Below are 11987 nucleotides of genomic sequence, written 5' to 3' on the forward strand. Positions count from 1 at the left end.
TCGCGACCTTTGCTTCATTCATAATTTCTCAGCAGCATTCATAGTTAATGCCGTGTTAATGCTCTGATTCCGGCAGGAGTTGGGCATCAGCCATAGAAGTCATTACAGAATGAAGGAGAAAAGGGACACCTCATCTGTCTGAAACAAGCACGTAGACACATGAATGGATGAGTCGCCGTCGGCGTGCTCTTCACACTCAGATCTTGCTTGAGAACGGATGTCTCAGAGCTGAAGCTTCACCTCTTTCTTCCTCTGACTGTGTTGTCCCATATTTCTCTCTCATTATGTTGTAGCTGCCATCCTCTTTCTGGTGAATGCACTTGCTCCGCGGGATGGACGGGGCTTTACTGTAATGAGACCTGTCCGTCTGGGTACTACGGCGATGGATGCAGCCTGCCCTGCAGCTGCACCAACGGAGCCGACTGTCATCCTGTCACAGGTGTCTGTACCTGTGCTGCTGGCTTCATGGTGAGCGCCTAACACCTAACTGCTGCTTTGTTGCGCTCGGATCAGTTGCCACCACAGTGGCAATCTTCTCGAGTAGTCTTAAAATGATTGTTGGGTTTATTCAATGCGTGACGTTTACTGTTCGGATCTGTCTCTCTTTTAATTGTCCACTTGGTAGGATAGCTGCATAGTTGCACAAACCAACAAAACATTTTTTTTTTATGAAGAAGAACAAATGCAAAACAACAACATGGTTGGCTTGGAGTTTAAAGCCACTCAACACACTGACACATGTTTGTTATGCTGCTGGTTTTTGTAATTTATCATAAAATGTTTGTCACTGTAATCTTTATCACCCATCATCATGAAAGGCAGGTGGTGATTTATTTGCCTTCATTAGTGTGTGTGTGTGTGTGTGTGTGTGTGTGTGTGTGTGTGTGTGTGTGCACGCATGTGTCTGTTAGCAAAATATGTAGACATATTTTAATAAAACTCTCAGAAAGAAATCAGTGGACGTACATCTACAACTGCTTAATGTTTGGAGTAAACCTGATTCAAGGTACTTATTACGTCTAATTGACCTGAGCAAAAACAGAAATGGTTACACTGAGCTAAAGTTTGGTGTGGTGGTAGCTGAGCATCATCCTCAATGCATGCTCCAAGCGCTGATCACACAAGATCTTTGTTTAAAACTTTGTCACACAGGTAGCAGACATTAAGCATTCTTTCAAGAAATTAAGTTTTTAATGATCGTTACTTCTATGTTTTATTTTGTTATATTTGTTGAAAATTTACAGATTACTGACAAAAAGAACTGTTTTCAAGCAAACATCGCCAAAAAAACAACTTGTTGCTTCTCAGTTTTAGTTTCCACGATAAAGGAGGTTTGCTGTTGGAATTTCATGTAGCTGGCCAACAGAATTTTTTAAGGCCAATTGTTGTTCAATTCTTTTGTTAAATGATTAATTTTTCACAGGTTTTGTGCAATTCCTTTGGTCTCATACTATATTGTTAGACGTTTCAGTAATGCACTTTGTTGTGTTTTGTTGACTGAACAGATCTAAGGTAGCAAAACCTAACACAAATGACTTGTTCTGAAAAAACAAATCATTAGTAATGTGTGTAACGTTGTTGAATGTACAGTATGTTTTGTTTGAGTTCAACAAGTTACAAATAAATCCTTTAGCGTACCTAAACTCGCTATGAATATATGTTATTCAAACATGTTTGTGTTAGTGATCCACCGTGTTATATTTTATCCTTTAAATGTGTAAGTTTAGTTCAAAAGGTTGCAGGTTGGATTTTTTTCTCTATTTGACATTTCTCTATTTGTGTTTGGGATTGTTTTTGGACGTGATCCCAGTTTAAGATGTTTTTATACACACACAGTAAAACACATGCTGAGGTATTTTAGTTTTGCCTTCATATCGATGTGCTCTTTTGCACCACTTGACATTGCAGCCCTATGCGGAAAATCAGTTGTGCTATTTCACAAATATTGAATTTCTGTACAGTCAAAGTACAGAGCACCGTTAAATCTACATTATTCTACCAAGAGAGTGGAATAAAAAAAAACAGTCACTGCCTGCTTCAGTTTTAGTCGTTTTTGTGCAGCCACATTGTCCCCCTTTACAACTGTCAATTTAGTTGGGTGACTTCAATCAGCTTCGCCACTGTGTTTCGTGTCTCGCAATCGGAAGTTCCAGAGCAACAGAGACTGAGAGATTACAAGTCTGCCAATGTTACATTTCAGTGGAAATTGCCTGTGTCTTACAGCGGGCCGCTGTGGTGAATTGAGCTACCGAGCGGGGCTGCAGACTGTGTTTTAATTTGCTCCACCTGTTCGCTTTGGCGGCTGCTGGGAAGGGCTGCCAGATCCATTAAACAGACCTAGAGGGCAGAAGCTGGATAGGAAAGGAGGCGGTCAGATGGGAGCAGACACCGCTCATATGGAGAATTTGTGTGTTTGTGTGTGGAGAAGGGGAGGTTCGCGGGTTTTCTTCTTAACAAAGCTGCTGCTGTGCGAACAACTTGAGCATATTGTTAGAAGCTTAACGCCGTGTGGCTGCTACCTGTTTGCGTCACGTTGCATACTGCATGAATATTAGGGGGCTGCTTAAAACAGGCTGGTGATGGTGGTGAGGCGATGATGGCAAGTGAAGTAACTTCCTCCAGGGAGCACTTGTAAACCTCCCTGCTGCATCTTTGTTCTGGAGTCCCATTGGGGGGCAAACCAAGCCAAGTGTTGGAACAGACTGAGTACCTGCACGCTTGATTTACTTCTAGTAATTGGACATGCTCTTTTTTTTTGACTGGGACAAAGTGATTACATGTTACCTATTCAGGCATTGTTCCTGGTAATCTGCAGCACACAGTCCACATGTTCTGTTGACAGTGTGTTGTGTTTGAAATACAGACGCGTCAGAAATGGATTCCGGTCTGCTCGTGTAAATGGCGATAACAAATCACATTCTCATCTCCCAGTGATTTTTAGCCTCATCAAACGGTTCAAAGGGTTCCTTTTCTGTAGTGCTGCATGAAATTTAAAACGCTCTCACTCATCCAGCCGTTGGATACACTGCTAAGGAGTGAAACTGATTGGTAATTAGTGGTACCATTTGCATTTAGTCTCAATGGGTAAAAGCCTAATCAATGTTGTGTCCGCTAGTGGCTTACTGGTAGAAGAAAAAAAAAACATCCTAATTACATTACGACACAAATAAGTTTGGATTTAGTTTCTTAGCCGAGGACAACCTGGCTTCCTCAGAGGAGCTCAGGTCTGGCTGCTGCCTCTGACGGCGCCGTTATGTAAGGTCCTGCTGCTCTCGTGCAACAGGGTGACAGCCCTCGTGGATTGATAATGATTCTCCTCGTTCAGACTTCTATCCTTTCCTGCTCCGAAGGAATATGAAACAGATGACTAATGAGAGAGCTGCCTTTCCACTCTAAAGGACAGGCCGACCGCTGGTTCCCTGTGACCATGAGGGTGAAGCCACGTGGAATTCAACACCGCAAAAGATCCATGTGGTCATTTGTGGCTGCGTAACATTTTATCCATGCGTCCACTCGCCAGTAAATTGCCTGTGCTGTGAAGACAGACTGAGTCCTCCTCCTCCTCCTCCTCCCCCTCCAGCCCCCGTCTCCCTCCCCCTCTCTCCTCCTGGTCAAAACTTCTCCACGCTTTAACAGCTGCATCTGAACTGCTATTGTTAGCAGTCTTGAAGCTGTCATTTTCAGCAGAACAAAGGTTATCGCAACCGATTGATAAAAATTTAATCCACAGACAGGCGCTTTTATGTGGTGCGCGAGGGAGGGGGAGATGTTATAAGATGTGTGTTCTGCCCCCGGCGTCCGCTGGCACATCTCCTCCTGCCTCCTGTTTAAGCTGAGTTCAAAATGATAATGAGAGCAGCGAGCAGCCAGCAGTCCCCCAGCACTCTTGTGAGCAAAGCAAGATCCACTCAGGACTCCTCTGGGCCTCTAATTGGGACTCTAAATCATTGTGTCACCTGTCACTCATGGCGGGGTTTGAAGTGGGGGAAGCAGAGGGGGCCCCGTACAGTGGCTGTGATCTCCAGCTGAGGGAGGGATGAAACCAGAGGAAGTGGGCTGCACTCCGCTTTTAAAGCAGAGAAATTCTAATGACAGCAGGTTGCAGAGGACAGACAAGGAGCGCTCTGTGTCCTTTAGCAGAGAGTTCATTCTTATGCAGTGAGACTTATTTGTGTTCTCATGAATACTGTAGTAGGTCTTCCCAATATTCAGACAGATTTCATCCTCCCCTCTGTGGAATTTATTCACTACATTTTCCCATAGTTTGGCTGCACCAAATTCTCGTGTGTTTTCTGTTCCTAACTCCCACTGCTGGGATCAGCCACGGTCAGCTGTGTGAATTAAACGCTTTCTGCATCTGAGCCTATTCAGAAAAGATGTTTTAGTCTTGCTTTTAGTGCTTTTATTCCCTTTCTATAAAGGCCACAAACAACATAAAAAGAGATTAAAAACATTTTTGGTGAATTGAACAGATTTGTCTTCAGTTAGCTTTCGATTTTTTTAAAGTAAAGCCATTTAAATGCAAAAGATTTCAGTCATAGAGGTCTAGCATTTCTTGCTGCCTCCTTTTATGCCAGAGTTTTAGATTAAGATAATCTTATGTTGAGAAATGATGGATTTTTAGCTGTTCTGGTCAAACCTTAGAAATAAGGTTATGGGCAATCTTGCACAGATCATGCAATTCTGTTAGCACTTGGGGTATGTGTTGTGAATGACTTTCAGGTACTATCACATCAAATTTTAGCTCAATATCTGCAAAACCAGGTGTGGCAGCCATCTTAAATTAGATTAGCTACAAATAGTTAATTAGTTCTTGATGTAAATCTATTATTGTTTCTGAGAGTTTCATTAAAATCAGTGGTTTGTGATTTTTTTTTTTGCTAACAGAAAAATAGAGTTGACTCCAATAAATAATAGAAAGGTTTTATACAAATATTTTCAATTATCCCTATACTGAGTATATGTTGGAGATGACTCTCAGCTACAACCACTCCAAATTTTAGCTGAATATCTGTAAGAGTTGTACCCATTTTTGTGATTCTTAAGGCCAGTTGGCTTTGGCTACCATCTTGATTGGGGGTAATAGGATGTGCACATTTAATGATCGTTTATTGAGAGTTTCATTAAAACCTGTCCTGTGTACGGTGTATATTTTAGGACATCCTCGGGTCTCAGGAAAACATCCTCAGACATCAGATCAAACGACATCTGAATGCAGACAAAAAAGGATGTCCTAAAATGTACAGTGTACCCGTGGTTCCAGAGATATTATGCTAACACAACAGACAAATGAACACACACACTCATACGTAGACACAGGAAAAACATTTTATCCCACATTTTGGCAGCAATCAATAATGAATTAATATTCATGGAAAAACAGCGAATGTGTTCCGTCAGATGAAGGTAGATGACAGAAGATTTATATCCTGAAGCAACAGATGGTTTAATCCATCGAGCTATTTAGGAAATCTGTGTTAGAAATTGTTTGTAAAATACAGCAGGATCTGCACTTTAAAATAATTTTTTTTTCAGGAGATTTTATGACTCACTCCTTTCTCCATCTATCACACCTGAACTTTAACCAAACCAATCAATAAAATACTATCTATGAATATGTTTGAAGACTGTGCAGAAACCATTCAGGAGAGTAATAAAAACATCTTTTCTACTAAGAAAAACGCCTCAGCTTTGTTGTCAGTTCTTCTAATGAGGACATATTTTACCGTTTTGCTATAACTGAGGCTAAATCAGCTTCTTCGCTGACCTCTTTAGAAGCACGTGTGTCATCAGCCTGTAGCTGCCAGGACAAACAGAAAGTTGATTTGTCTAAAATCCTTATTAATTGGCCACAAGCGCTGTCGAGGTGCGTTTTAAAAAATGCTTTCTATTCTGTGAATATCCAGCTGACACAAACGACAAGAGGATCCAAACTTAACGAGACTTCTGATCAGTCTTGTAGGTCCGTCTCGCATGTTCACAGTTTCATCAGAGGCTTTTGAATTTAGAGGTGGGCCTCTCCAAAGATAATGAAGGGGAAGTGATTATAGTTTTCCCTTTTCCTCCTTGCAGCAGCCTGATTAAAAGTTGGACCCGCAGCAACGATGCACATCAACAGTGAACACAAACATCATCTAAGCTAACAGTAGTACCAACATACTACCATCATAATCATCCACTAATCAGACATCACTGAATAAGGACGTCTTAAAATGAAAATAGTAATTTCATTCATTTATAGTGTGACGATAGATACTGCCTGCCTTTCATGGCAGCAGGCGATCATGTAATTGCCTGTATCTTTACATATCTTTACATAACTCATGAACCAGCTGACAGAATTTAACAAAAATCCTAGAAAGTGATCACTGGATGTACATCTGCAACTGATTAGCTTTTGAAATAATTTAGTAATAATATAATATGACCATGTGTAAACACAACGTATAAGCGTTTTAGTATTGATGGTAATGTTTTAATTTTCGTCCTGTACACTTCTAATGCCACAGCTTGAACACCCGTGCTGATTAAATGTAACAGATACACTACATCATCCACCAATCATTTCACAAAGCAAAGACTGCAGTTTATCTAACACCAAGTGTGTTTAGAACCAAAATGTTTGTATTAATGACGTGAAGAAGGGCAGACTGAAGGGCTGATTTAGTTGTTGCTTGCTCTAGGAAGGATGGATGGGGATTCTTGCGTCTTGGAGTCTTGCCAGTCTGTCTGTTGAAAAGTGAAGAGACTTTCTCTTCACTCTTTAAAGAGATGTGGAGAGAAGTCAGAAAGAGGTGGTGAGGCAGGGTTGCAAGAAGCATCAGTGCTGTCAGAATATATAGAGTGCATAATTGGAAGCTAGGAATGATTGCTCGAGGTGATCAAGTGTGTTTTTTTTCCCCTTCTCCCTTCAGTTTCACTCTAAATTCACAATTCAATCGCTCCTTTTCTTTGTACAGAAACAGCCTGACTGACCTAAGTAAATCATTCAGAAAGCCAGGGAAAAGTGCATTTAACCCTCTTTGTCTTCCTGTCCTCAGCCATTCGGAATGAATCCATTCCTGATTCTATTGCCTGGTTTGATTCTTCCTCAGGGGGAGGACTGTGATACAGTGTGCCCTTATGGTGTGTTTGGACCAAGCTGCATGTTCACCTGTTCCTGCCACAATCAGGTGTCCTGCTCTCCAGTCGATGGCTCCTGCATCTGCAAGGAAGGTATACAACAATGATCTCATGGTGCAAGTTCAGGCAAGTCTTTTATGATTCGAGATGACGGGAAAACATGGATCTGAGAGGTTAATTGCTCATTTGACATCCAGTATCTCCTGCACTCCACATGTGTTTCACATGTTTTCTTGCTCTAACAAACCTGATTTGGTTAAATGGGTCAGCCTATCAGCTCTTTATCTGCCTTCAGCTGTTTTGGAACGCGGACGTGTAAACATGAAAGGCAGGATTAGAAATAATCTATTTATAGTTTTTGTCAGGCAATTTTCAGAGAATCATAAATATGTGATTGCTGCCCCTACTTATTTGGCTGTTTTTTCCACTTTCTTATGTTTTATATGAGGTTTCCTGAAGAGATTGGAAGTATTTCTAAGAGTTTTCAAGAAAATCAATAAATAAATAAAATTCAAACCTCCTTCCCGCCCCAGTCATTACAACACTTTCTAGTTTAGTGGATATATATCTCACATCCTGATGGATGACAAAGTAAACCCTAAACAAATGTGTGGAGATATACAATTTTCCACTCTGATGCTCTGGACATCACAAGTAATAATTTAACGTTCAATCACGCTGTGAAGCTGGTGAGACAAATGTTGAGCAGACCGATTTGTTTGACAAATTGTACTGAAATGACAAAAGAAAAAGTTTTATTCACACATCCTTTTTAAAGAAAAAAAAAACAGGATTAAAGGATGGAATTAAGCTTTGGGTTTAGGAAATGTATTTATAGTCATTGTACATCCATAGGTAAAGGAACCTTACTACACATGTTATGGCAACAAGTTTAAAGGTTATACCAAAACGCTGAAACTGTTTCCCAGGAACAAATTATGTAAATTAATGTTCATGTTTTACAGCAGAAACAACAAAAAATGTTTGTCCATAAGAGATTAAAATATAGCAAATATCACTTTTGTCTTCTTCAATGCTGTTTTGAAGATTGTAACATAAAATATTTTAAAACATTCTTCTAAATTACCTCAGTATAATTATAATCAACATGTTATGTTTTAATAAAATATTTTCACTGATATAAGCATTTTATATATATATAAATATAAACTTTTACAAGATCAGTGATAAATAGTTTGGGTTTGAAAACTTTGCATTTGTTAATTATTGTCTTTGTTGAATCCTTATAACCTTCTGACATGAATTTTAGTCTGAAATTACCATGATGTTTTCTTCCAGGTAATCAAACCTGCTCATTTATTTGGTAATTACATGATACTAATCTTATCACACCACTCTTATCTCCTGATTATAAAAATGTAATGTAAATAGCAACAACTTCTCCTCTTGTTTTTGTGATTGGTATCAGTTGAAACTCTAATGAACTGCCACACATGTCTGTCCGTGTGAGTTTTCTGCCTTTTACCAAAATATTTCATGAACCAGTTGATGAATTTTAATGAAACTTGCAGAAAGTGATCATTAGATATACATATACTGCTGATTAACTTTCAGCCTGATTCAAGATGGCTGCCACAGCCGACTGACCTTAAAAACCACAAAAACGATTATAACTCAGTTATAGAACTCCAGCATTAAAGGCGGCGGGCGATATGCATTCCTGTTTCATGTTAGGCCTTGAATTACAGTTATCTCAATAAAGCTTGTCTAAATACAGAAATGTGAACCATTTGGGGTTTCTGCTCTCTCTCACTCAAGGCTGGCAGGGTGTGGACTGCTCCATCCCTTGTTCCAGTGGTACGTGGGGCCTGGGCTGTAATCAAACATGCTCCTGCAGCAACGGAGCTGCATGTGACCCCGTAGACGGCACCTGCTCTTGCTCTCCTGGGTGGAGAGGGGAGCGCTGCAACGAGTCCTGCCCTGTGAGTCCCACAGCTGAAAACCTGTAGGATCACCATAGCGTGTACCGGCTGACATGTTTTGTGCTTTACATGTTTAACACTGAGCTGATGTCGTTGTCAGGACGGCACCTACGGGTTGGAGTGCCATGAGCACTGTGACTGCAGCCACGCTGACGGCTGCGACCCCGTGTCCGGCTACTGTCGCTGCTACCCCGGATGGACAGGTTGGTGCAAATCAGGTTCAGATCTGCAGCTGAAGTAAAGGTTGGAGCTGGATCCATTAGCTGTTCCTCGTCAGCTGAAAATCAGAGCCATCAGATGCCAGTCAGACACATGAATGAGGGGGCGCTTGTGTTTTGTGTTGTACAGTATGTTTACAGACTCTCCAAGCAGCGTTTCATGAATTAAATTCTGAGTTTGCTTTGCCACTCAGCCTGTGGCATAGCCTGATGAGAGATGTTGAGAATTACGCTCTAAATTATGATGTTTTTGTCTGATTCAGTGGTTGGTATGCAGTCATGCTTATATTATCGGTTATACAAAATAACCAAGTCATTAGACACACTTTTGAAGACTTAAGCAAATTTTTGGCAAATGAATGCTTACTTAATTTTTAGACATGCTCTATAATATATTGACTTTTGGTTTTGTTGATTAATCAAAGTTCCAAGTAAGATTTAAATCTGACTGAAGCTCCTGCCAGGCTCCTAATTATCAAAGACTCAGATTCTCTCCAGATGTTTCTCATCACTTAAAGGATTTGCACATAAAAGAAGTGTCAGTGATGGGTACGCGTGAATGACACAGGATCATGATGCTCAGACATTAAGTGTCATTTCTGAATGTCAAACACAGAGCACTAACAGAGGACCTGGTCTCCGGGTTTAGGTGGAGAAGAGCAGTCAGAGAGGGAAAAAGATTCAGGATGAAAAGGTCGAGCCCTCTGTGGCGCACTCCATTCAGCCCTCCTGAGCTTAGGGCATTTATTCTGGGAAACAATGTGGGGTTTTTATTAGCTGCAAGAACGGAGTCGACAAGATGGGCCTCTCATGCTCTGAATCCTGCACAGGTCGGGACCATCTGTCAGCCTTAATTGAGTCACCAGGGTGCAGGGCTGGGGGGCAGTGTACGGCCCAGTGGGTCAGACAAACACGTACATACTCGAAGGAGAGGACTCGGTGGAATTTGTCTCAGGACCAAGCCAGGGATAGAATAAAATGGCTATTTACAGAAAGTCGAATACTGTTTTTGCTGCAAACTTTGTCACGTACCCAAGGGTGTTCGATTCAGATTTGGGAAGTCAGCTTGCTGTGAGTTTTATTGTGAAGTCTGTAGGAATAGTCGGGAAGCTCGAATTGTGTTATTTCATGAAAGAGTCTAAGCTGTTTGTGACCTACTCGGTTGTTGCTGAGCTGTTGTAAACCTGACAAAAAGGGGCTCTCTAACGAGCCTCTTGTTGGTGGGGGCTTTATGCAAGCCCATGCTAAACAGGATCTCGCCTTTTATTTGCAATCCTAGTCCATGTAATAGTGCAGGTAATGTAACAGTGTGTTTATATGCAGAGAGCAAGAACTAAAAAGGAAAAGAAAGATTTGGTTTGCTGTACTCGCTCGGTACAAATTGGATAGTAGGGACCTTTGGCACTTCTCAGCAGAAAGCTTTCTTTGAAGCAACCTCAGTCTTTCTTCTTCTTTCTCACCAGGCAATGAAAGACCCTCTGTTTGTCACCATTACACTGAGAAATCTGATGCTCTGTCTGCACTCATTTTCTAAGAGTAAAGGCAGTCACTTCTTTTTTTTCATCCTGGCCAGCCCAGCACAACCTCAAACACACTCGCACGCGCCTTGCCCTTCTTTTGATGTCCACGGTTCTGCTCCTGTCTAAATCACCTCCGCCCTCGACAACTCGAACGTTTCCTCTCCGTTACTCCTCCATGCCTGCCCTAAAGTGCTTTGGTTACTGTATAACATTAGTCCCAAGAGTTTAGTCTGGGCTTAATTCAAAGGTTCTGCACCGAAGCTGCTTTAATGGCTGCACCTATCTCTAATATTCTCATTCAAAGGAAATTTCAAATGAGCCGCAAACATGGCTGAACCTCAAGAGGTTGTAGGGTTTAGGTGCGTGAGTCTGAGTGCGACTGCAATGATATGCAGCATATTACACCTTATGAAGATACATGTTCATATGTAGCACGCAACTTTCTCCTTTCATCTCACTTTTCTGAAAGGCTGAGAGAGGAAACATGCTGCTCTGATGGATGTGCTAATGCATTCATGTGCGCGGTGAGAACCCCGTATGAATGCAGTGTCTTTCAATTGTTGGCTGGAGCTGCACTAAAAAAAACACAGTGACACTTCCAGTCTGTCCCCTTGTAGTCTGAGTACCTCCCTTCAGCTCCGTACACAGCCCCAGTTTTGCTGAAAGAGAATGAGAGACAAGCTCGGGCTCTCTGGAGGCCCAACCCTGTTAATCAACACAGTGCACTGGCAAGGAGCCCCAGTCAGATCAAATATAAAATACGTTTGGAAAGGAGAAACAGAGTGTGAAAGATGGGCCGTGCTAAAAAAAAAAACTTCAAACTGATGATTTTTTATTTGAGATTGAAATCATGCTGGATGAATAACCCTGCATAGATCTGCTAAGCATTGTGAATGCTAAGCTGTAATGTTGTGTTTTTTTTGTTTTTTTTTACAGATGGCTGTTTAGAATGTTTCAGCTTCTCAGTTTTGTGCCCTTGCAGTTTGCATTCACTGAATATTCGTTTTGTTAATGTGCCTGCAGGAATCCACTGTGATAATGTGTGCCCACAAGGCTTCTGGGGACCCAACTGTTCAGTCAGCTGTTCCTGTCAGAACGGCGGTTCCTGCTCTCCTGAGGACGGCACATGTGTGTGCGCACCTGGATACAGAGGCACCTCGTGCAAAAGAAGTGAGAAACCCCCC

At 41.5% G+C, this 11987-nt stretch overlaps 1 protein-coding gene across 1 annotated transcript in view; it reads left to right on the forward strand.

Moving 5' to 3' along the window:
• Positions 1-11987, forward strand: part of megf11 (multiple EGF-like-domains 11) — an 84372-nt gene that overhangs the window by 59366 nt on the left and 13019 nt on the right. Inside the window, exons 11-15 of the mRNA XM_017405514.2 lie at positions 294-468; positions 7095-7215; positions 8902-9065; positions 9166-9268; positions 11827-11973. Coding sequence (XP_017261003.1) covers positions 294-468; positions 7095-7215; positions 8902-9065; positions 9166-9268; positions 11827-11973 — 710 coding nt within the window. The remainder of the gene's footprint in view (positions 1-293; positions 469-7094; positions 7216-8901; positions 9066-9165; positions 9269-11826; positions 11974-11987) is intronic.

The sequence above is a fragment of the Kryptolebias marmoratus genome, linkage group LG11 (genome assembly GCF_001649575.2).
Source record: "Kryptolebias marmoratus isolate JLee-2015 linkage group LG11, ASM164957v2, whole genome shotgun sequence".
Classification (NCBI taxonomy): Eukaryota; Metazoa; Chordata; class Actinopteri; order Cyprinodontiformes; family Rivulidae; genus Kryptolebias; species Kryptolebias marmoratus.